General features: G+C 39.3%; 1 protein-coding gene across 1 annotated transcript in view; it reads left to right on the top strand.

The window, feature by feature from the left end:
- The window catches only part of LOC137281903 (ankyrin repeat and MYND domain-containing protein 1-like), a 40,085-nt gene extending 14,338 nt beyond the window's left edge, over positions 1–25,747 (top strand). Inside the window, exons 7-18 of the mRNA XM_067813615.1 lie at positions 2,441–2,612; positions 4,625–4,765; positions 5,200–5,301; positions 7,760–7,867; positions 8,198–8,329; positions 8,709–8,816; positions 9,606–9,771; positions 10,338–10,506; positions 12,160–12,261; positions 15,777–15,931; positions 17,448–17,581; positions 25,253–25,747. Of these exons, the coding sequence (XP_067669716.1) occupies positions 2,441–2,612; positions 4,625–4,765; positions 5,200–5,301; positions 7,760–7,867; positions 8,198–8,329; positions 8,709–8,816; positions 9,606–9,771; positions 10,338–10,506; positions 12,160–12,261; positions 15,777–15,931; positions 17,448–17,581; positions 25,253–25,411 (1,648 nt within the window). The 3' untranslated portion in view covers positions 25,412–25,747. The remainder of the gene's footprint in view (positions 1–2,440; positions 2,613–4,624; positions 4,766–5,199; positions 5,302–7,759; positions 7,868–8,197; positions 8,330–8,708; positions 8,817–9,605; positions 9,772–10,337; positions 10,507–12,159; positions 12,262–15,776; positions 15,932–17,447; positions 17,582–25,252) is intronic.
- The last annotated feature ends 253 nt before the right edge of the window (positions 25,748–26,000 follow it).

The raw sequence follows: 26,000 nt of genomic DNA, 5'->3' as shown, positions 1-26,000 counted from the left end.
CTTTAAATCCTCATGACATAGCCAAGGGTGTATATATGTTCAATATTCAAATCCTTTTTGTAAAAAAACAAATCCTTTTTGTAACAGATGGATGCTTATTCAAATGTATATTTTTCATTACATTTCCTCCTTCCTTTCAAATTCTGTATTATTGCCAGTATTGATGATCAGTGCTCACTCAATCAGCCTGTAAGGAACAACATATTTATCATGATATCTTTCAAGAAGTAGTTATAGATAGAATTTAATTTTCAAAAAAAATCTCCATGACCAAACAAACAAAAGTACACCCAAGTATGGTTCAATAGCTAATTGACCCGTGAAGGTCCCGGGGTAGAATACGCCTTCAGCAACCCATGCTTGCTATTAAAGGCGACTCAGCTTGTCATAAGAGGCGACTAACGGGATCGGGTGGTCAGGCTAGCTGACTTGGTTGACACATGTCGTCGGTTCCCAAGTACGCAGATCGATGCTCATGTTGTTGATCACTCATTGTCTGGTCCAGACTCGATTATTTACAGACTGTCGCCATATAGCTAGAATATTGCTGAGTGCGGCGTAAAACTAAAACTCACTCACTCACTCACTCAATAGCTAATTCAAGGCATTAGAACTGCAGATTGCTGTATGCATATCTGCTGAAATAGACAGTAAGTGATTGGGACGATGTGATGGTTGAATATTTTTGGGTAAATGTGATTCTTGAAAACATGATTCTTAATCTTTAAATATTTAGATATATAAATGCATAGATGTGAGTCTATGGAATTCCCCAAATAATCAGAACTCTCCAGGTTATTTTATATAGTCATGGTGAGGCTCAGATTTGTGTCTGTATAAGAATATCAAGAATATCTATTGCTGTTGTTGAACTTTTAGTCTTAAGTTGTAAGGCTGTTATGATTCACTTGCATATTTGATGAATCAAACTGTAGCCCTGCATGAATTCAATTCATTATTGATGATCACCAGACCTGAATATTAACGAATATTTTAAGTGTGATTTACTTAAACCCTTATGTCCTTTTGCAAAGTGAGATATGCAAGAATGGAATATGTACTATCGTTGTAGTGACGAACGTTAGGTTAGTTTGCCGCAGTCACACATGGTACTGCTGATATTACATACCAACTTTGAGAGTCATGAGATCACTGGTTATTTCTGTGACAGATTAATAGTCAACATGGGTGTTCTAGTTTGTGCATCAAGAATTGAACTACAATACTGTAAACATGAATAATTATGCGCAGTCATTATGCAATATTCCTAATATGTATCAGATTTGCCAAATAGTGTATTTGAAGCAGCCCAACTAAGTTGCGCAGATTAGTCTCAGATAAACCAGCTCCATGATTCAGTCTCCTTGTCTCCACAGCAGATTTGTGGACAACGATGTCACAGTTTAATCAAGGCAAGTCGGACACCAAGGTTTTAGATTTGTTTCTCACACTTCAGATACTTGTTAACACTATTTACAACCTGAAACAATTAAAATACATGTATATATTTTGAATGATAAACAAAAACTCACCTATGTGTTGTTTTTATATCAACCATATAAACATCTGTGTATAATTATTAACAACTGATATTCAAGGCTCAGAATTTCAAAACATAATTGACACATATTAATATAAAATCTTTAAGAGACATTTAGAAGTTGAAGCGATAATGAAGGATAGCAACATGCAGATGAACAACTTCTCTATTTTACTTCATCACTCAACTGGTCATCAATTAACTGTGTTTGAACCTACACCAAAACATCACCGTCACTGTGATGAATTTGTTCATCCTGTTACGGTTAATATTTTCCCATGACAAACGGTATAAGATATCCCCTCAGAATCAGCAAAATATGACACAGACAAGTCTAAAATATTCAGTGTTAAGTATTGAGCAGACAAGAGCAAGATACAATGATTCACAATAGAGGTTTCTAGTACAATGCTGCAGAATCAAATCTAAAGTAATGGGTCACAAACATAATGTCAACTCGCCAAAGCCCTGGTTTGAGAGTGAGAAAAAGTTCTACCTAATCTTTCACAGCGAGCAATCTTGAATGTAGGTCAGGCTTGACGAAGAGCCAGACAGATGTAGATAGGCCGAATGATGACACAACTCCAGTATTACTCTGTGTGTAAGTCTCAGTGTGTGTGTGTGTCGTCAACGCAACAACTAGACTTATATATACACAGCCACTTATTGAAGAGCCTTTACAATGTGCCTCATGTTTACCAACAGTCCAAACACACCAAAGGGAGCAACTCAGTACAGGCATGATGGTCTAGTGGTCCTGTCTTAAGTCACATACTTTACAGAAATGCTTCCTACAGAACTCTGCTGCTTCTCTTTAGGCTTGCCTCTTTCCCTTGCCCACTGAAAGCACTTTAGAATCCAGCTCTCTCACTCACTCACCATTGCCTGATATGTGTTCAGGAAAGAGAGAATGAAGGAGACTTTGGACCTGCTGCTGCGGCGCGGTGCCGACCCCAACGCCTCTGGCGTACCGATGCCGGTGCTGTTCTTTGCCATCAAGGCCGCTGATGTGGAGATGGTAAGAGTCCTGCTGATGAAAGGAGCATCTACAGAGGCCAGGCTGCCGAAAGAGGTAGGAACTTAATATACCACTCAAAATAAGTTAAGCACCACTTAATTCTTACTTCATTTTAGGATAATTAATCTGCCACATTATATACATAACTTGTGAAGTTCTATACTGACCAGCAAATAGAACACAACTCCATTTTCTTGTCAAGTTTTTAGATAGAAGACATAAACATAAACGTTTACTTTGTGAGATTTCATTTTGTTTTGTTCTGTATATGATAATTAGAGGTGGTCCTCAGCAACACATTCTTTTCATAAAAGCGACAAACAAGATCAGGTGGTCAGGTTTGTTGACTTGGCTATAACGTCATCATAATCCAGTTCCACAGATTAATGCTCATGCTGTTGATCACTAGATTGTCTGGTCCAGACTTGATTATTTATAGACCTTCGCCATATCGGTCAAATGTTGCTGAGTGAAATAATAAATGAACAAATGAACATAATATCAATCAAAGGAAGATCTACTCCAGTCTTGATTATTTACGGTTTAACCATCAATACTAAGACATTTGAAGAGTAATACACTCCTAATGTATAGAACCATAGTATGATAGACAAGATTTTAGAAATCAGAAATTGCCTTCAGGAAAACTGAATCATGAAAACTTCATTGCTCTGCCTAAAAAGCAGAACTTTCTTGACATCCACTGAAATATCTCACACATCAACTCTGTGTAGAACTCAATATTGGTATCAACTGACCAGATACTTGTTTCATGTCACCTTGCATACTCAGGAATCCCACTAACAGGGCTCTGTATCCAGTATACCAAAATGGTTACAAGTGAAATAGTCTGAAGGGATCCACTTGATTCTAAATACTTTGAAAGAGCTGACAGGTGCCTGGATACTGATGACACCTTGGGGACAAGCTTTGCAGTGTTACAGGATGCCTTCTGGAACTCTGTTTCACAAAGTAATCGTAGCGCTATGACTGTCGTAAGTCTATCCTACACTATAGGACTTAAGACAACTGTAGAGATACAGAGATATAGGAATGGATGCTGTGTAACTCACTCAAGCTGAATGGTGACAAGACAGATTTCATTGTGATTGGGACTAAACAGCAGCTGTCCAAACTACCATCCATCAACTTAGAGGTCGACAAAGTCACAATAGAACCGTCTGCCCAAGTCAAGAACCTTGGTGTTATCTTCGACCATCTTATGTCCAGCAAGAAGCAATCTCTCAACATCGCCCGCTCAGCGAACTATCACCTCGCCAGCATAGGAAGAATCCGTAAATACATTGACTCTGATACAACAAAAACTCTCATCAACTCCTTTGTTACTTCTCAACTGGATTATTGCAATGCCCTGTTATCCGGTACTACTGTCATCTGCAATCTCCAGCGCATTCAGAACAAGGCCGCCAGAGTTATCTCCCTCACCAAACCAACTGATCATATCACTCCAGTCATCAAACAGCTCCACTGGCTTCCAGTTCAGCAAAGGATTATCTTCAAGCAGCTCCTCCTTACGTACTCTGCACTCTTTGTCCAGACCTCTCCCCGCTATCTGAAGCATCACCTCACCACATACCAGCCTCAACAAACTCTTTGTTCATCCTGGACCAGTGTCTGCTTCATGTGCCATCCACAAGAACTAGGCTTGCCGAAAATGTGTTCTCTGTGTTCGCTCCGAAACTATGGAATATCCTGCCAATCAACATAAAGTCTGCTGACTCCATCTCATCATTCAAATGACTCCTCAAGACATACGTTTTCAGTTACTAACTCTCAATATCTTCCTCCAACAACTTTATTAAGCAGTTATTCTCAGCGCCGTTGAGCAGGCTATGCCTGGAAACTAGGCGCTTTATAAATTAATCATTATTATTACCATATTATAGAGCTTTGACAGTTTTGTGAAATGGGGCCCTATGTTTTTTTTTGAATGACAATTTAATGACCATCTATATCCAGTCAGTAAAGTGCCACATTGATTTCAATAAGTTATAGAATAATTGTGTAAAACATGTGTTGATAGTGGTGTAATGTGTGTATTCCAGAAGGGCAGTCTTGCCCCTCTACATATAGCCTGTGCAATCCCTGGGGAGGACGGTGTGCAGATCACGGAGCTGTTGTTAAACGCACTGGCTGACCCAGACGTCCGCGCAGAGGAGGATGACTCCTTCCTCAATAGGATCTTGGTAAGACTGACTGACTGACTGACTGACTGACTGACTGACTGACTGACTGACTGACTGACTGACTGACTCACTCACTCACTCACTCACTCACTCACTCACTCACTCACTCACTCACTCACTCACTCGAAACAATTCTTGAATCCTAAATAGTGTCAGTAACTTTACACTGGTAACCAATCCACACTCATGCAGATATAGAAAACTTGAAACCTACCTCAAAACTTGCAGGATGATCAACTCCGTCATGTTTGTATACAAGGGTCATTAACATCAAATTCTGCTGCCAAAAGCAACTGATGTTTTACGAATGCTTCAATCCTTTACTACCACCAAGAAACGCCTTGATATTTAATATCTACTGCTACATCAAAACTAACACAAACAATTAGCATATTAAATGTAGGTAAATCTGTAAGTTACCCTGATTTTACCAGGAGGAGGAATGGAGTAAAGACGTCCTGTCAGATGAGAGTAAAGCTCTTCTAGGTGGGAGGACGCCATTACAGATTGCCTGTGCCCGAGACGACAACTACAAGGTGAGAGTAGAACAAAAATACACATTACCGTCCATGCAAGTTATGCTTACTGGATTTCTTGAATGTTACTATGTTTGTTTCATTTCAATTTTAGGCATTTTATGTATAATTTTGTTATATTTATTAAGTGGAGATTCAGTTTTGAAATATTTCAGAAATAATAGGTGCTTGTGTAATGGGGACAAAGTGATAAAGAAGCAAGAGGTGGGGTTTCAGGATATAAGAAGTAACTTTTTCTCACAGAACTCAGTAACTTTTTCTTCACAGAACTTGGTGATATAATTGACAGTTTGGTTAGGTGCTGCGATATGGTTCATGGTGGGTCCTTGTATCCTTGTGGAAACATTGCTCTCAATGGAAATAGGATTCTGTGTCCCTTAGTCAGTTTTTTACAGTTTGCTTGGAGAGAGCTAAAATGTAACAGTGTGTCATTAAACACAAACAAATACTTCAGCATGTGTAGAGTGGTTTGATGTTATGCCAGCATGTGTAGCGGGGTCTGATGTTGTTACTTCAGCATGTGTAGAGTGGTTTGATGTTATGCCAGCATGTGTAGCGGGGTCTGATGTTGTTACTTCAGCATGTGTAGAGTGGTTTGATGTTATGCCAGCATGTGTAGCGTGGTCTGATGTTGTTACTTCAGCATGTGTAGAGTGGTTTGATGTTATGCCAGCATGTGTAGAGTGGTTTGATCATCATAGTTATGCCAGCATGTGTAGCTTGGTCTGATGTTGTTACTTCAGCATGTGTGTAGAGTGGTTTGATGTTATGCCAGCATGTGTAGCAGGGTCTGACGTTGTTACTTCAGCATGTGTAGAGTGGTTTGATGTTATGCCAGCATGTGTAGCGTGGTCTGATGTTGTTACTTCAGCATGTGTAAAGTGGTTTGATGTTATGCCAGCATGTGTAGAGTGGTTTGATGTTATGCCAGCATGTGTAGAGTGGTTTGATGTTATGCCAGCATGTGTAGTGGGATCTGACGTTGTTACTTCAGCATGTGTAGAGTGGTTTGATGTTATGCCAGCATGTGTAGCGGGGTCTGACGTTGTTACTTCAGCATGTGTAGAGTGGTTTGATGTTATGCCAGCATGTGTAGCGGGGTCTGACGTTGTTACTTCAGAATGTGTAGAGTGGTTTGATGTTATGCCAGCATGTGTAGCGTGGTCTGATGTTGTTACTTCAGCATGTGTAGAGTGGTTTGATGTTATGCCAGAATGTGTAGAGTGGTTTGATGTTACTTCAGCATGTGTAGAGTGGTTTGATGTTATGCCAGCATGTGTAGCGGGGTCTGACGTTGTTACTTCAGCATGTGTAGAGTGGTTTGATGTTATGCCAGCATGTGTTACTAAGCTTGGTCTGATGTTGTTACTTCAGCATGTGTAGAGTGGTTTGATGTTATGCCAGCATGTGTAGCGTGGTCTGACGTTGTTACTTCAGCATGTGTAGCAGGGTCTGATGTTGTTACTTCAGCATGTGTAGCAGGGTCTGATGTTGTTACTTCAGCATGTGTAGCTTGGTCTGATGTTGTTACTTCAGCATGTGTAGAGTGGTTTGATGTTATGCCAGCATGTGTAGCAGGGTCTGACGTTGTTACTTCAGCATGTGTAGCAGGGTCTGATGTTGTTACTTCAGCATGTGTAGCTTGGTCTGATGTTGTTACTTCAGCATGTGTAGAGTGGTTTGATGTTATGCCAGCATGTGTAGCGTGGTCTGATGTTGTTACTTCAGCATGTGTAGAGTGGTCTGATGTTATGCCAGCATGTGTAGCGTGGTCTGATGTTGTTACTTCAGCATGTGTGTAGAGTGGTCTGACGTTGTTACTTCAGCATGTGTGTAGAGTGGTCTGATGTTATGCCAGCATGTGTAGCAGGGTCTGATGTTGTTACTTCAGCATGTGTAGAGTGGTTTGATGTTATGCCAGCATGTGTAGCGTGGTCTGATGTTGTTACTTCAGCATGTGTAAAGTGGTTTGATGTTATGCCAGCATGTGTAGCGTGGTCTGATGTTGTTACTTCAGCATGTGTAAAGTGGTTTGATGCTATGCCAGCATGTGTAGCGTGGTCTGATGTTGTTACTTCAGCATGTGTAAAGTGGTTTGATGTTATGCCAGCATGTGTAGCGTGGTCTGATGTTGTTACTTCAGCATGTGTAGAGTGGTTTGATGTTATGCCAGCATGTGTAGCGGGGGTCTGACGTTGTTACTTCAGCATGTGTGTAGAGTGGTTTGATGTTATGCCAGCATGTGTAGCAGGGTCTGATGTTGTTACTTCAGCATGTGTAGAGTGATTTGATGTTATGCCAGCATGTGTAGCGGGGTCTGATGTTATGCCAGCATGTGTAGAGTGGTTTGATGTTATGCCAGCATGTGTAGCAGGGTCTGACGTTGTTACTTCAGCATGTGTAGAGTGGTTTGATGTTATGCCAGCATTTGTAGCGGGGTCTGATGTTGTTACTTCAGCATGTGTGTCGAGTTGTCCGTCTTCTACTGGAACACAAGGCCAACCCCAGTCTCCTGTGCAATGGATTCTCTCCCCTTGCCCTCGCAATCACCAGCGGGAATGATCATGTGAGTACTGTCATCACACTGACATTACTACAGACCTACATTACTACAGACTGACATTACCACAGACTGACATTACCACAGACTGACATTACCACAGACTGACATTACCACAGACTGACATTACTAAAGACTGACATTACCACAGACTGACATTACCACAGACTGACATTACTACAGACTGACATTACTACAGACTTAGGGAATTCTTTCTCCTTTGTGTGTTTTCAGCCACAAATAAATACTTCAGCATCTGTAGACTGGTCATCAAGTGTACATTGCAGTATAGGTCTTGACTGATATAACACATTGTTTCTGATTTACTCTTCACAGGCCATTGATGAATTGTTGCTGTATGGAGCTGACCCCAGCCTCCCTCTGACACATGGCGTTGGTAGTGCCCTCTGTGTTGCCACTTCCACAGAACATGAACACAGGCGGACGATAACTGGGAGACTGCAGCTTGTAAGTTTACAGAGAAGTAAATGAACAGACGATAGCCACTGATATTGTTTATAGGATAACTGTTGATATGAACTGACTGTGATGATACTGTTTGTAGAATAACTGTGTATATGAACTGACTGTGATCATACACATTGATAGTGTTTGTAGGGAAACTGTGTATATGAACTGACTGTGATGATACATACACTTTGATACTGTTTGTAAGATAGCTGTTGATATGAACTGACCATTAGGATACATGCTTCATGCGTACTCACTGTGAATGTATTTCTTTTTAACAGAAATATTGTTCTTTGTTTAACCCATGTGTGTTTAATCCATGTGTGATGTTTAATCCATATGTCTCTGTTTTTACATGGATGTATTCTGTTCCAAGGTAGACAAACTGATTAAGGCTGGCGCTAACATCCTGGCTCCTATTCTGATTGGCCCCAAGAGAATCCAGGGAACGGCAGTGGACTACGCCTACTACATGTTCAACCAGGTGAGATCCAGGGGTTACTACATGCATGCTACATCTTTGTGTCTGTTCTTCCACAGACTTGCATGAAGACACTGGCTTGAGACACCCTTGTCTGTGTCACTGTACCTCAACCATATCGTTTTACCTTCTGCCCTGCCCTTACTGGTATGTTATAGCCCTAAATAAACCATGCATGTGTGCATGTCAAGAAGGCGTGGTTACCAAGTACCTACCAGCAGGAGTACATGGCAAATTTACCATCAGTCCAGTAACCTTTGTCTGGGATATCTTTGGACGAAACATGCATCGCTGTAATTACTACATCTCTGAACGAATTTGATGCTGCACCGCAGATGAGCAGTAAGACAGCAATAATTGAACTTTGGGCATTTGATTAGGAGTGTGCCTCAATGAATCCAGGGTTCTCTTGAGGATGGAGGTGGATTCTTATGATCTTAATAAGTTTGACTTAATTCATGGCATATAATGTCATGGACAGAAGGGCAACTTAGCCAATGAACTAACAAAACCTAAGGTCATCTTGCACCCAAACAATATTGCAAATCTCAGGCAGATGTGCCTGTGACATTGTTCAACTATTTCTCTGGTTAGAAATAGCAAAAGTGATGACAATTTCTTGTTGAAAATCCCCTGCTGTGTCCGGAAGATGTTTGGGCTTCAGAACTAATTTTCCATGTTTTCTTAATCAGTCTGATTAAATTAAATAGACAGTCACTTGTTTGATGTTGTGCATGATTTGGAGTGCATGTGAGTCACTGTTCTGTGCATGTCACTGTTCTGTTGTGCCAGGACCGACGTATTGCACACATGCCATACCATGCACTAAGTCACGCGGAGAGGGAGACGTATAACGCCCGCAAGAAGCTGCTGGCACACATCGGGGACATCATGAGGGGCAAGGCTGTGGAGCGGGAACGTCGACGCCTTGAGGAAGAGTTCAGGGAGGGACAGAGGAGTGAGTTGTGCCTGTGGGATGAAGTTGGTTGACCTGGTGGAGTTATAGGAGTGTGGCTGGTGATCAGATAGGTGTGGGGAGGGTTTGTCAGTGGGATTGGAGTTGCTAGCTGAAAGGAGTGTCATCCATTTTGGGAGAGTTTGTCATTATGGAGAGTTGGACATTGTGTGAGAGAGATGCTCAGTTCTTAGGTTTGTATCTGGGAGAGCTTTTCCGTAGGGATGAGTTGACAGATGGAGAGGGTTGGTCAATCTGGAGGGTTGGTTAGTTTTGGTGAGTTCATCAGTAGGGGGAATTGGCCAGTTGGAGGGAAAGTGCTCATTTAGGGTGAGCTGGTCAGTTGGGGTGAGCTGATCTATTGGATGTGTTGGTTAGTTTAGATGAGTTTGTTAGTTTGGGTGATTTAGTCCGATAGGTTACACTGAAATTAAATGGATCATCATAGTACTGTCTTGTCATAATCAGCTTCTGTAAAGTCCATTGAATCAAGACATTCAACACGATAAGATGAATGCATCCCACCACAGATGAGAGTTCCACTGACTGATGTAATCTCTTGTTGGTAGGTGCCAGTCCCAGCCAAGGGTTTGTGTACGTGGGGGCAGGTGCCCCTCTTCCCCCAGGGCTAAAATCAAAGACAGCCTCCAAGGTGGGTCAAGTGACCTTTGACCGGAGTGTGACAGACCAGAAAAGTGGACTGGTTCATCAGGAGAGCGAGATGAGCATCGGGCTGAGGTAAGACATCACTCTGCTGTTCTTCATGTCATCCAACTAAATATTAAATTTGATGATTAATGGTTGGTTAAGAAGGTGTACAAAACACATCAAACCTTCCAATATTGTTGGTATTTTCCATGGACAAGTCCTATGATTTTTTAGTCATTTCCTGTTGAATATAATTGACAAAAAGTTGGTCTTTATTTTCAAGTCTTGTGTCTGAGGTGTGTGTGTTTTAATAATCTGACCCAACCCAACCTGACCCCTAATCAGCACAGCCTTGGGTCAGCAGTGACCCCTGGGACTAACTGAAAGAAGTCACTGAAATGTGTCCCATCTTAAGAACTGGTCATCATCATCCCATTCTTGTGGCAATGGGATTGGACAGTCAGACTTACGTTTCATCACTCTCAACTGCATAGCTTGATGCTCATGATGTCAATCACTTGCTTTGACTGGCCCATGAGATATGGACTGCCATCATATAGCTGGAATATAGCTGTGAGTGATGTGTATTTCAAGTATGTATATGTGTATGTCTGGTGTATTTTATCAACAACAAACTTTTACTTTGTTACTGGACTGAACATTTGGGATCATGCCCCTATAGTCATTCACACTATCAATCACTGGTCAAGACTTAAGACTTATTACTTGTGGTCTGATATAAACACTAAAAAGCAAAAATACTGCTGACAGAAGCGTAGTGTAACATTCACTCACTTAGCATGCATCAGATCAGACATCCATTTTGAATATTGCTGGATTGTATTCTGGATTATATTGACCAAGTGTGTATGAATCACATCTACTTTAGAAGTAATGATGGTTAATCTTCATGTGATATAATCCTTGTTTGTTTCCTGTTTGTTGTATCATTATACGCTTTATTTTGAATGGCTATGGAATATTGACATATTTCGCATACTTTCATACTGCATTACTATACTATAATGTGGTTTCTCTATGTTCATATACAACTCTTGTTTACACCATATAGTTACAAGGTGTACCTCAAGATATCCTTCAGTTGAATACATACATAAATGCATATTATGTCTTAAAATACATTGCTACTGATATCTGTTAAATGTTACACATTATTTTTTAACATTTATTTGTTTATCATTACATTTGAGCTGGCTTGGAGAGACCCAGATTCTCACCAAGTCATGAAGATCCATGTTAAACCTAGTTCCGTGTACGGGATCCGTATGATATGTACCCATCATCAAACTCATATTTGTCAATCTAAGGCTACAATCAGGTGACATATTCAACATGCTTTACAAGTCAGCTGACAAAAACATCTAGAAATTATATAACAAAATGGAACATTTGTATACATAAGATTGCATTCCTGACCTGACATCATCAATCAGTGTGCTAGGTTTTGACCAGGAAAGAAATAAAACAGAATAATATTTGACGTGAAACAACTTTAATAACTATAATGTTTCAAAGGTTTCATTTGGAACACACATTAGCTATCACCCAATATTTCAAGGTATATGGAACCCTGTGTGCAATATATCATTCACCTAAGCTCGCCATATTGCATGGCTATGTTGTTGTCATGAGATTAAATGGGTATGTTATAACATTGCCGACTATCATTTATTCACTAACCTTTGAGGCATACTACATTGGACAGCTTGTGTTGTTGACTAGATCAAAGAGTGGGGTGTCAACAGTATTTGTGTCCCAGACACACCAAGAGCTTAAACGTCTCAGTCGGTCTCGAGGTCGATCTCAGAGTCGATCTCCTGTCAGGTTTGCTGAATTCTTTCACCCTTATTCGTTTCTTGCTACAGTATAGATCAGCAAACTAGAGGGAGATAGGGCAAACATGGGGAGAGACAGCCATTATACTCATCAAGACAAATAAGGAAACACACTAGATTCTAATACAACATGACTCAGTGGGTTACTTCACTGGTCTGTTATATTTAACACCTTCATTGACCTGTTATATTTAACGTCTTTACAATTGTCTCTAATAATAGTTGATTTACATCGTTAATTTCTTCAGAATGATAATGTCAAAGCTAGGATTTTGTAAAATAATTTCATGAGACTGTTATGGTATAAATAGTTTCTTCCTTTTGTCTAACTGTCTTGATATAAAAAAAATGATGTCTTGATGTTCGTGGGTTTGTTTGTTTGTTTGCTTGTTAATATGTATTATTTTGATACCACTCTTAGCAATATTCCACATAGTGTGTTTGTGAAAATATTTGATGGTAGAGCTATCATGTGACACCTTCTTGAACTACATTTGTAGAAACAGAGCCAGGTGTCCTGTGGGATTCATAGTGAAGCATTTCTAATTAAATCTATCTGTGAAGATCCAGGTTAGAACTGACCTTCAGCAACCCATGCTTGTCGTATGATTAACGGGATCTGGTGGTCAGGCTCGCTAAATTGGCTGACACATGTCATTGTATACCAGTGGCATATATCATGGTGTTAAGGGATTGTCAGGTTCAGTCTTAAGTATTTACCTACTGCCATTATGTAATTGGAATATTGCGGAGTGCAACAATTGACCAACAAACAAACATGATTAAGACTGAAGACAAGATATTCTTGTGATGACATGAATATATTTAAAATTAATTACCCAGGTGCTCCACAGTGTACATCCATGGAAACCCTTGTATTCAGTCATGTTTAGATTACTAGTTGAGTTTAATGTACTATTTTCCTTATGGCTGATCTCTCCTCATGTCAGGCTGGTGCAGTCCTCCTCAAAGTGAAACGTGCTGTAACTTGACGTCCATTAGAATTCAGCATATATTAGAGGCCCAGGTCATGTTCTGTTTTTAAGCTGGTATGATGGCATCTCACATACAAAATATCAAATTTTTATCCACGAAATGGTCGTTATGAATCAACAGTATACCAGAGTATTAGATACCTCAGGGTTTTCATGAAGCAACCTTTAGCCTTAACTCCCATTCTATAACGTTGTTGGTCACCTAAGTGCAGTGTTAAAGAATGGGAGTTAAGGTTAACCTCAGTAAAGGCTCCTTCATGAAAAGAGCCTCTGGTGTCTAATAGGCTGGCTTCTAGTTTATTGGCCTGAGTATATTCATCCTAGGCATTATTTTAGGGCAGGTGTATATTCCCTACTCCTAATACAGGAAATACTATTGTGTTGAGATTGTGTCCCAGTAGGTTTTACTTTGAGGAGGTTGAGGGTATATTAGTCTGCTTTACTATTAGTTATATATTGGTTGTAAACCTTGGTTATACAATACTGAGGGTGATATCATCCAGTCACAGATATCACTTCTAATATATTCTTAACAACTTATACAAAAGGCTAATCATTAACTGATTAATAATCATTAGATTTTAACAATTTCTTTTCAGAATAAAATATATTTTAAACAGGTTAATACTGATAATGCTCTCTTATATTATAATCATTTTATTAACATTGACCTATGCGTAAGTATATGGTTCTGGGTTGGTTGTGATTTTTTTGTCAAAGCAGGTAGTTTGTCATTTATAGTATATGCTTGCTTGGTGTATTGAGCAAGCCATAGAAAATAGTTGAGTCGTATTACACTATCTAATGCCTGGAAAAATACAGCTTTTCATATTGTGTTTTTGGTCATATAATGGCACTAGTTTAGAATATTCATAAATCATACCATTGATAAATGTTCATGTGCTTTATATTTAAGGTAAATGTGTCTTTCTTTGAAATCATCAATTATAACTATTATTTTAGAAAGCAGTTAATATTGTTTCTGGTGCATGTGAATGACATGTTATCACATCTGAAGATTTAAAACACTTGGTAATTTCAAGGGAGATAATTCATGTTCCCCTTTCAGGTGTCATTGAGAGAATGTGCACTTTCATCACACAAAGTCTCATTATAGGCTTCTGTCTTATTTTCATGATCACTTTTATCAATAAAAGTCTTAAGCTTGAGAAAAGTTTGGCCTTTCGTGTAAATAATTTATGCATGGGTTCTTGGACAAATCAGACACTGGTTTTCAAAAATGATTCAGTTTCATTGTTTCCTGCTTTAAGTGGGAATGGCATACCTTCCTAGAGTACACAATCACAGTAAGCATTAACTCATGACAGAACACACCATGGCACTTAGAAACAAACAGCATATGTAACTACAGAGATATAGTTAAGAGCCTAGATGCATGGAGGGCAATTCCTCACCAGACCTTTTCCACGCCAAGTCATTACACGATCATTTCGACACCTGTGCATGCCCCACCCAGGAATATCATTGCCTGGTCATCATTCTCCAGTTCTTTAAAAATTTGGAAATGCCTCCTAAAATTGATGAGCTTGTCAGTGCATCTGAAGGCAGCTGTGTTTGGATGGTTACTAGCAGCTGTGTTTGGATGGTTACTAGCAGCTGTGTTTGGATGGTTACTAGCAGCTGTGTTTGGATGGTGACTAGCAGCTGTGTTTGGATGGTTACTAGCAGCTGTGTTTGGATGGTTACTAGCAGCTGTGTTTGGAATGGTTACTAGCAGGTGTGTTTGGATGGTGACTAGCAGCTGTGTTTGGATGGTTACTAGCAGCTGTGTTTGGATGGTTACTAGCAGCTGTGTTTGGATGGTTACTAGCAGCTGATTAGAGGGAGAAATGCCCAGGCCGACAGTTGTGTTAATGTCTCAATTTCTGCCCCTTCTAACTTTAGTCAGTCTGGCACAACATTTTATCCTGGCCACTTTAAAAAGTTCTAGCGAAACAATGGTAGTGGTCGTTTAAATCTGGGACATATATCAAAAAACAAAAACATTTGGGGTAAGAGTTATTTATGACTGGCAAGACAATGTGTTTGTTTACAGTATATAATGTTTTCAGTACATCGTCACGCAAATATGTATGTTTTTGTCTGAAGTGGGGAACTGATTTGGTCCGAAAATGGATTCCTATGTGCATTCTAGAAATGGCCTAAGGTCAGTCCAGAACACTGACCAATCCATCTCAGGTGTCTTCCCCCTCAGAAACTCAATATTTATCGTATTTTTAACATTCTCACAAATACGATGACTAAAATTAAATCAATAAGATTAAACCTGTAAATCAGTTAAAGGTAGCAAATCAAAAGTTAAATATATGATTTACACATTTTCATTTTACTTTTTTGTAATGATACAAAATTTTGTATTTTATTGCAGGCTTTAAACCTTTTCAAAACTAGATATTTGTATTAAAGATACTACTATTTAAATTACTATCTCGACATGGCTTTACTAAGCATAATGATATTAATCTCTAGTTGATGATTTGATTTACAGAAAACCTTTGCTGAAATATTGCTATGAGTGTGGTCGTTCAGTTGGTGTCCGTCTCTCGGCCTGTACAAGATGCAAGGAGGTTTACTACTGTAGCAAGGCTTGCAAACTCAAGGCCTGGAATGCGCGTCATAAGGAGGAGTGTATTAGGGTTGGAGGTGAGTGTCTACCTGTACCAGGTGTAAGGACAAGCATATTAGAGTGGGAGGTGAGAGTCTACCTGTACCAGGTGTAAGGACAAGCACATTAGAGTGGGAGGTGAGAGTCTACCTGTACCAGGTGTAAGAACAAGTGTATTAGAGTGGGAGGTGAGAGTCTACCTGTACCAGGTGTAAGGACAAGCACATTAGAGCGGGAGGTGAGAGTCTACCTGTACCAGGTGTAAGGACAAGCACATTAGAGTGGGAGGTGAGAGTCTACCTGTACCAGGTGTAAGGACAAGCATATTAGAGTGGGAGGTGAGAGTCTACCTGTACCAGGTTTAAGGAGGAGTATATTAGAGTGGGAGGTGAGAGTCTACCTGTACCAGGTGTAAGGACAAGCATATTAGAGCGGGAGGTGAGAGTCTACCTGTACCAGGTGTAAGGACAAGCACATTAGAGCGGGAGGTGAGAGTCTACCTGTACCAGGTGTAAGGACAAGCACATTAGAGTGGGAGGTGAGAGTCTACCTGTACCAGGTGTAAGGAGGAGTATATTAGAGTGGGAGGTGAGAGTCTACCTGTACCAGGTGTAAGGACAAGCATATTAGAGCGGGAGGTGAGAGTCTACCTATACCAGGTGTAAGGACAAGCACATTAGAGTGGGAGGTGAGAGTCTACCTGTACCAGGTGTAAGAACAAGTGTATTAGAGTGGGAGGTGAGAGTCTACCTGTACCAGGTGTAAGGAGGAGTATATTAGAGCGGGAGGTGAGTGTCTAAATATACCAGGTGTAAGGACAAGCGTATTAGAGCAGGAGGTGAGTGTCTACCTGTACTAGGTGTATTAGAGTGACAGGTGAGTGTCTACCTGTACCAGGTGTATTAGAGTGACAGGTAAGAGTCTACCTGTACCAGGTGTATTAGAGCGGGAGGTGTCTACCTGTACCAGGTGTATTAGAGTGACAGGTGAGTGTCTACCTGTACCAGGTGTATTAGAGTGGGAGGTGTCTACCTGTACCAGGTGTATTAGAGTGACAGGTGAGTGTCTACCTGTACCAGGTGTATTAGAGTGACAGGTGAGTGTCTACCTGTACCAGGTGTATTAGAGTGACAGGTGAGTGTCTACCTGTACCAGGTGTATTAGAGTGACAGGTGAGTGTCTACCTGTACCAGGTGTATTAGAGTGACAGGTAAGAGTCTACCTGTACCAGGTGTATTAGAGTGACAGGTGAGTATCTACCTGTACCAGGTGTATTAGAGTGACAGGTGAGTGTCTACCTGTACCAGGTGTATTAGAGTGACAGGTGAGAGTGTACCTGTACCAGGTGTATTAGAGTGGGACTGTTTGGGAAATGAAATTTGATGAGGCAGTTCATTACAGAATTACATGTTGTACAGAGCTGGTAACACTACCTTCATAATTTTGTTATATGAAGTCTGGTATTCAAGAAATTGTTATCTCCTTGTTCTTTAGGACAATACTATCACTAGTTTGTATCTTTCATGGTACTAAAGGAAGTTGTACTTTGTTAAGGGCGTTCCCGCAGTCCAAGCCCCTCACAGAAGAAGAACCGAATCGACAGTCCAACCCCAACCACCACAGCAGACCGTGGACGCAAGACAACGGTCAACGAGTTGACCAAAGACAAGCATTCCCAGAAAGTGGTGGTGAGTGACTTAACTCAATCGGTCGAGTCTTCTGTTACATTTTGTGTTACACCTGTAACAGGAAGTTTGTCTCAACATGGAGTGAAGATCCACTTTTCACAAGTTGCAGTAACAGTAATACTCCAACACATCGTTTGACCAATTTTCTTCATGTCTTTCACTTCAAGCATGAAACACCTTGAGCAACTTGCATGATGATAATCTTAGGATTAGATAATCAATATATTGTGCTATACACATCTATAATACAGCTCATGTACCAAGAAGGAGGGAGTTGTAACAGTATGTATAATGTAGAAATTAAGATGGTTATATTACTTTACAAACATAGTTTAATTCAAGATCAAAATCTGGTGTTGCACCTTGTCAAAATAATATTGTGTCATGTGTCGGAATTATTTATGTGATAAAGCATAACAGAACAAGACAATGGAACACAAATATCACTGTTTCATCTTCCTATTATTATGTTCAAGGGTAGAACAGACTAGATAAATAAGCATTGACTTTGAAGGTTTCTACAGGGGTGACACAATATATGCAGGGGTGTTCTATAGATGGTGATGTACAGTATATGGATGTAATATTTTCTATCTGGAAAGGAAATTGTCAAGAAAATCATTTCAAATAAATGAAAAGCTGATGTGCTTAATGTGCTCAAATATGTATATATATATACATATATATTCTGCCATATGTGCTATTCATCATTAAAAGGGTCGTAACATGATCTGTACTGGCTTATGGATTAAGGTCTTTCATTCTGTTCTTTTGGTGGTACAAGTAATACACTTGATAGAGGAACACTTTCTTCCATGAAATGTTGTGCTGCAAGAAAACAACAAAATATTGTTTTTGAATTGAAAAGGTTTAATTTCCATTTTGAAGTCTGCTGTCGGACTTTGGGAAACATCCCAGTATCCCCATCAACTGATGAGTAGCATATATGATCTCTTTCTATATATTGTATTTTCTATGTTCTTCTGTCAATTTCAGAGATTTCCAATATATCTTCTGGTGAATGTTTTCTCTGTGATTGGCTACTTCTATACCCGTAATATATCAGCTATATTGATTGTTTGTGTGATAACCAATATATCTTCTGATGAATGTTTTCTCTGTGATTGGCTAATTTTATACCTGTAGTATATCAGTATATTGTCTGTTTGTGTGATAACTTACGTCATATCCATTTTTCTAAAAAAAAGAGTGTTAATGTGAATAACACTGACATATTTAGATGTATAGGCAATTTGGGGGATGGGGGATGTGTGCATGCGTGTGTGCCCCCTGTTTTGCCTTGTAAGTTTCTTAAATGACCACTGAAACTTGAGTGGAAATGAAGTGTGCACCCCTACCAGCCCTGCTTTTCTCAGTGGTGTGAGTGCCTTTTTCTCAAAAAGCTGGATCTGACCTTGGGATGTCTGTTATTTTGGTGAGGTCTTCAATTTAATATTTGGGAAATAGAAATTATCACAACTGAAAAAGAGGTCTATGAGGTCATGTTTGTGCTTGATAAGATGCTTGTGTTGTGACTGGTTTGGTTTTTGTTGGTTCGTGATTTCCTGAGGCAGTCAGCTCTCAGCAGCATCCATAGAAAATGGAGCTCTTAGGTTTCTCTTAATCAGCATATTGCAGATGATTCAATATTTGAAAGGATGCTTATTTTTTAGTTTGCTATTTCCTGTCTGGATAGCTTTGAAAAATGTTTTCAAATTGGAATTTCTCTTCATCACTGAATTAATTCCAGATAATTTAATATTTGAAAATGTGCTTATTTTTAAGTCTTCTATTTCCTGTTTGGAATAGCCATTGAAAAATAAATTTAATTTCGAAATTTATTTCATAACAAGTTCAAGTTTCCTATTTCATTTAAGTAGGTGGTGTAAATCATGAAAATTGATATTTTCTTTGGCTTGAACCTAACACAGACCTTCAAGCCGGGTTGCTGTGACATACTGCACTGGGGCTGATCTTTGTGTTATCATTTAGAGGAGGTAGGAGGAAGATGTTCTACCTTTTAAACATACAATATTAATGTAAACATTACTTAAGGACTGGAAATTTTCTACAGGGAATGATGCAGGGCTATCAAGAATGTTCCATTTGTCAGGAGACGGGAGAATTAAGTGTGCTTGCATGCCAGATTAAGCATGAACATAATGAGACAGGTTTATTCAATTCAGTGTCATAAACTTTGCAATAAAGTCTAACTTTTTATCCTGAACTTGGCATCGGTGTAGCAAGATGCGGACAGAGTCAGTGTTGTAAGTATGCCAGCTAAACAGAGTAGTGTAATCAACAGCTGGAAGACGAGGGTTATCTGTTGAAACTAGAAGCTAGTTGGATATCCTGGTCCTAGTTTAACATCTCAGTCTAAAGTAACACTTTCTGTGTGGTTGTGTCTCATATCATAACATACATTGTCAGTTGCTCTTGGCAACCAGTTCAATTTACAGCATTTATCTCTCATGATAGTCACATCTAGGGAGCGTTTTATCAAATTTTGATACTAGTTTAAATATGTATTGGTATTATGATTTGGTTTTTAAAACAAAGTTATTGTGATAAATCATGATATCATACATACACATAGGAACTGGCTACTTAATAGTTTTGTGGGTGGTATTTCAGTTTGTGTCTGAAATTAATGGAATAAAAGAATATGGTGTCAAGTTTCAACAGAACCAAGAGATTATTATACCTTGCTCATACTGGGTATCCGGAAATGCATTATGGTTCCTTTATAAAATTCTTGAATTTAATGTTAAATGATATGTATGTTAAAAGCATTGACTTTGGATTGTACTTTTATCAGTTCCACCTACCCTAGCTTGATGTCATTGACCCTGACATTTGTATTTCAGGCTATTGTATAACCAGACCAATAATACCGGTGTGTCTCTGGTAGGGTAACTCTCACAACTCCTATATAACCCTGTGTGTGCTGTACTCTAACTAACACTAACACACCAAGCAGCAAGCTGCATCTTATTGTTGTGACTAGCAGCTCCCTGTGCTTCCAGGAATTCCATAGACAAAGTGGGGCACATGGAACCCATCAACCCTAGAATCTGCAGAGTTTAATTAACTCTATACTAATTCTGTCTGAGAATTCCCCAAAGCAAAGAAACATGAAGTACTAGGGTCCTTCAGTGTAGGGTCTTCAGAGAACTCAGGGGACAACCTGGGCCTTGTACCCTTGTGTTCTGTTTCCACAGAGATATCAATATGACCTTTCACTGTACAGTTAGATGTCATGCTCAGATATAACCTTCTCCTCAGCTCTTTAGTGTGTGTATAGACAGTGACTAGACGTGATGACTGTTTTATAGAGGTGTTCAAGTCACTTTACACTGTTTTAATCCTACACAAAGTGCGGTAGAGAGTACCATCAATGTTTTGATAATAACATAACGCCAACTCAGTTTTTGTAAGTAATTCCAAAGTGTAATTATTTTGGTATTGCCTCAGTGGTAACAGGTTCATAAAATACTGTATCAGTTTCATGTTATATTTCTAAATAAATTGAACACTTAAGCATCAATTTTACCATATAAACATCATTTTATGACATATTCCTGCCTACACCTGATGACAAAAGCCACTGTACACTGAACTTGGAATAAAGTGGTACATTCTCAAAATGATGACACTACAGATACTGATGACCCTACACACACAATAACAAACTGATGACCCTACAGACACAGTAACAAAATGATAACCAAACAGACACAACAACAAGCTGATGATAACCCAGTCACAAAATGATAACCCAGTCACAATAACAAAATGATGACCCTACAGACACAATAGCAAACTGATAACCCTACAGACACAATAACAAGCTGACTCTATAGCCACCATGACAAAATGGTAACCCTGTGCTCACAAATGAAATGACCACCAATGTACACCATTGAGCACAGAGTGTGTCATCTTTTCATGATGGTCCTATCTTTCCTCTGACTTTTGTCAGTGTTAGTCCACAACACACATCAGTATGTTGTTATAATAATGGTGTACAATTATATTTTGCCATTTATACCAAGATCATAAAATATTGAAACCACTGCAATCAAGCAGCATCTATAACTACACAGCCTGCTTTCTTCATCATGTATACAGAAAGCCATAGAGAATTATGTGAAACCAGAGACATTATTAAGCGTTGGAATGGGACAGAGGATATGTCAGGTTGCCCTGGGTCACACAGTTGCCGTTTGGTGAATATCTCTTCTCTTCAAATGAAACATATCTCTGTGTGGAATGACTGTGACATAGTGTTTATTTGCATGTCATGTCACATTAGTGAGTGAGTGAGTGAGTTTAGTTTTTCACCACACTCAGCAATATTCCAGATAGATGGCAGCAGTCTGTAAATAATCGAGTCTGGACCAGACAGTTGATGTCACTGTCCATATGCAACCAAACTGAGGTCATTCATAACATAAGCACTAATAACAGGCTAATGTGTAAATTACATGTTTCTCAGAAAAGGTATTTTCTTATGTACTTATTGTAATATATAGGTCACAAGACTGATCACAACATTGTTTCTGTTAAAATACAAAACCACTATGTTCTTTGCCTAGCAATGTTGACCAATATTCTCAATTTGAATGTCTTATTCAGTGGATATAAACATACCGATTATGAAGCACCTTGTTTCCGCAAAGTAAAATATCAAAAATATACTGTTAATCAAGCACAGATTTTCAGTTCTTGAGTTTGCTTTTCACAAAATTTTGCCAATATATACTTAGAGAAATAAACAAGGGGACACATGACAGGAAAAGAGTTCCTTATTTATTTCCAGGTTTCTTCGTAAGCTTTGTATCGCAGTGTGTGTGAAGAAACCTAGGAAATGAATACATAAACACTTGTACTGTCATGTGTTATCTTTATTTGTTTCTCTAAATATATTTCCTTCCCTTCTATTTCATTCAAATTCCCATTTCTTGAATTGTGAACCTAATGCACAAATATCAACGTTTCTGTATTCCCCTGAGTGTTGTTGCAAAGATAATAATATGTGATATCATTCAAGAATGAGACTGTGTGGCATCTGTTGACTTTGTGGACTGTAGTCAAGTTCCTGTTTCATGATTCAAGGACTTAGCGTAACTCCCTTACTTTGACAACAGATGTATTGCTGTGATAGCTTTGGAACGGTGCATGGTCAGGTTTTGTCATTCTGTGCCTAGATTTTCGAAGCTCTCGTAGCGCTAAGTTAGTTGTAAGTCCCATACATTAACATTAACTTATGACGATCTTAGTGCTAAGAGAGCATCAGAAACGTAGTCCCTGGTAGTCAAGTACATCCTCTTCTTCCTCTTTTCTCCCTCATTAAGCTGACATGACATAAAATGACATGCTGAGGTATAACATGCCATGCCGTGACATGACATGATGTGGATATAACATGACATGCCATTTTTTAACATGGCATGCTGTAGTACAACATGACATGTCATGACATAATATGCTGTGCCATAACATGACATGCCATAACATAACATAACATGCTATGGTGTAACGTGACATGCCATTTCTGAAATGACATGCTGTAGTATGACCTGACATGACATAACATGCTTTAATATAACATGCCATGCTATGCCATGCCATGACATAACATGGCATGCTGTTGTACAGCCATGCATGCCATGCTGTTGTACAGCCATGTATGCCATGCCATGCCATGCCATAGGATGCTGTGGAATAAGATGACATGCCATGACATAACATGCTGTAGATATAACATTTCTTAACATGGCATGTTGTAGTACAACATGACTTGCCATGACATAACATGCTGTGGAATAAGATGACATGACATGTCATGACATAACATGCTGGGGTATAACATGACATGCCATGACATAACATGCTGTGGAATAAGATGACATGACATGCCACGACATACCATGCTGTGGCATAACATGACATGACATGACATGACATGCTTTGGTATTACATGACAAGCCATGGCATAACATGGTGGGGTATGACATGACATGCCATGACATAACATGCTGTAGTACATCATGACATGACATAACAAGCTGTGGTATAACTGAACCCTTACCCTGCTTGTTGAACATTTGTCATTGAACAGTTCACCTTTAAATTGGCTGCTTTTCCTCTTTAACTTGTAAAAAAGTCAATCACACAATGTGGGTGAGGGAAATTTCCTACCTAATTCAGTTGTCATTAGCATATAACATTTCCCTGAGTGGCCCTGGCTGCACCATGACATATGTCAGATCAACAACAGGATGTTGTGGTGACCTTGTAATCTTCATCAAAAACATGCCTGTGATAGAGTGAGAACGTGTGGGCACTGTGCCATCCTGACATGCTGTCTCTCACAGTGGCTGGGACTGTTCATGTTTCACACAACACAAATGTAGGGTTCAATATACAGCACACAGTTTGATGGGGAACAAGAAACTAAAATAAAACCGATTTTGGTTTTCAAATCAAGTCATCCATGTTTTATCTTTTTTTTTAATTGTATGAATGTTAGTCTAATGTACGACAATGACTGGTGGTGAAGAGACATTAACACTAGCAGACACACAAGACAGACACACAAAACAAAGAGGCAAGCAACAGACACAAACACAGTCAGACACAGACACATGGCAATAGACACACACAGACAGACACACTCAAACAGACACATGCAGACACACAAGGACATTTCATATTAATAAACAAAAACAAAGCATTAACAAGAATACAGCGGATTATAACTGCCAATTATTTAAATAACTGATGAACTTCACTGCAGACAGACAACTTCAGTCATTTATGTCGAGAAACAATCTTCCAGGCATTATCAGTTTGTATATTCTGCTTTTCAGATTAAATGGTTAAATTAACCATAAGCAAAAACCAATTTCAGTATAAAAAAAACAGCTGTCACAAAACAGGACTGTAACTCTGACACACAATATTTCAGTGCATAGGTATATCTGGGTATCAATGTAACCCAATATACATGAAACAAAGCCATTACAATTACTAGGATCTGGTTGGGGTTGATTATAAGCACCACCATCATTGCCCTTAGTGGGGTCTGAGTTTGAATCTGCCCCAATTGCCAATATACAAGAGACACCAACGGGACTGGGTTGTCTGGTCCAGTTACTTAGTTGATAGTGTATTTATAGTGTCATTACCCAGCAGTGTGAATCGATGCCCACAATATCCGTCCTGGGACTGTCTTGTCCAAACTTGATTATTTAAGGGTGCCATCATCTAACTGGAATGTTACTGAGTGTGTTGATAAACAACAAAACACACACATAACTACTGACAGTGACTAACGTACCCTGTAGACTTACTCAAAATGTTTTTTAATATTGTAACTACAGCCGTATTTTCCCAAGCCTTGCTCAAAGGCTGTTCTGAATGCTGAGCCCATGGGTGTTTAGTAAATCTCTCCCTAAAGAGGCAAGTCTAAACAAGTAGAAAGTACAGATGCTGGTCTAGCATATTATATTTTTTGTGAAGTTATCATTAAACTATTCATTGTCACCATGGAAACTTGTGCATGTCCAGATTTTCCATGAAACTGTTTCTGTTTGCTTGCAAGTGTCCCTTGTCCTATTTCAAAATGAAAAACTCATGTATCTGCATTCTTGGTGTTGTTTCCAGGTGCCTGTTCACGGCCAGAGTCACAGCGCCAGGGGCCCTCGACTCTACCCTGGGGGAAGCATGTACAATAAACGACTAATCAAGTCTGGCAACAAGCGTGACACCAGCCCAGGGAGGGATCAGTCTGGTGTCTTCATTGACAACTACAGCTTTGTGTGAAAGTAGTTGTAGTGGCCATATACAACAGTCTTAGCTTTATTTCTTCAATGTGTAAATTTAGCTGTTATTTCTTTTGAGCCTTTTGAAACACTAGACTGATATGTAACCCCACAACCATAAATATCAATACTTGATAAAATATGGCTTTTTGATTGACAAGTTGTAGGATGCCAAATAATCCCCAAATATCAACAAGCCAGTTTGTTGTCATGACAACATTCATTTTCCACATTAAAAACCAAGTTCTATCTGGAGGTTCGGTAATTTCAACACTAATATGTCAAACAAAATGTCATCTTTATAAGATATGACTCTCAACCCATTCCTCAAATTATCTACACAGATAGACATTGAAAATATATTAGCAAGTTCTACTACTGCAAGAGATGATCTTTCATACTTTTCTGTGTTAGTTTCTGTGTTGAACTGAAAGGTGATAAAGAGATTCAATTTCTTCAACAAGAGATGTTTACTGGTATCAAACAATGAATGTAGTGGCACTTGAGTACCCTGGCATTTCAGGCACCATAGTTTACAAAGTTGTGTCCCTTAGTCATCCAGGATGCTGTGATCATGGGTTTCAATCACA

The sequence above is a fragment of the Haliotis asinina genome, chromosome 4 (genome assembly GCF_037392515.1).
Source record: "Haliotis asinina isolate JCU_RB_2024 chromosome 4, JCU_Hal_asi_v2, whole genome shotgun sequence".
NCBI classification, from domain to species: Eukaryota; Metazoa; Mollusca; class Gastropoda; order Lepetellida; family Haliotidae; genus Haliotis; species Haliotis asinina.
Note: the sequence above shows the minus strand (reverse complement) of the source record. Positions and strands in the feature narration are given on the sequence as shown.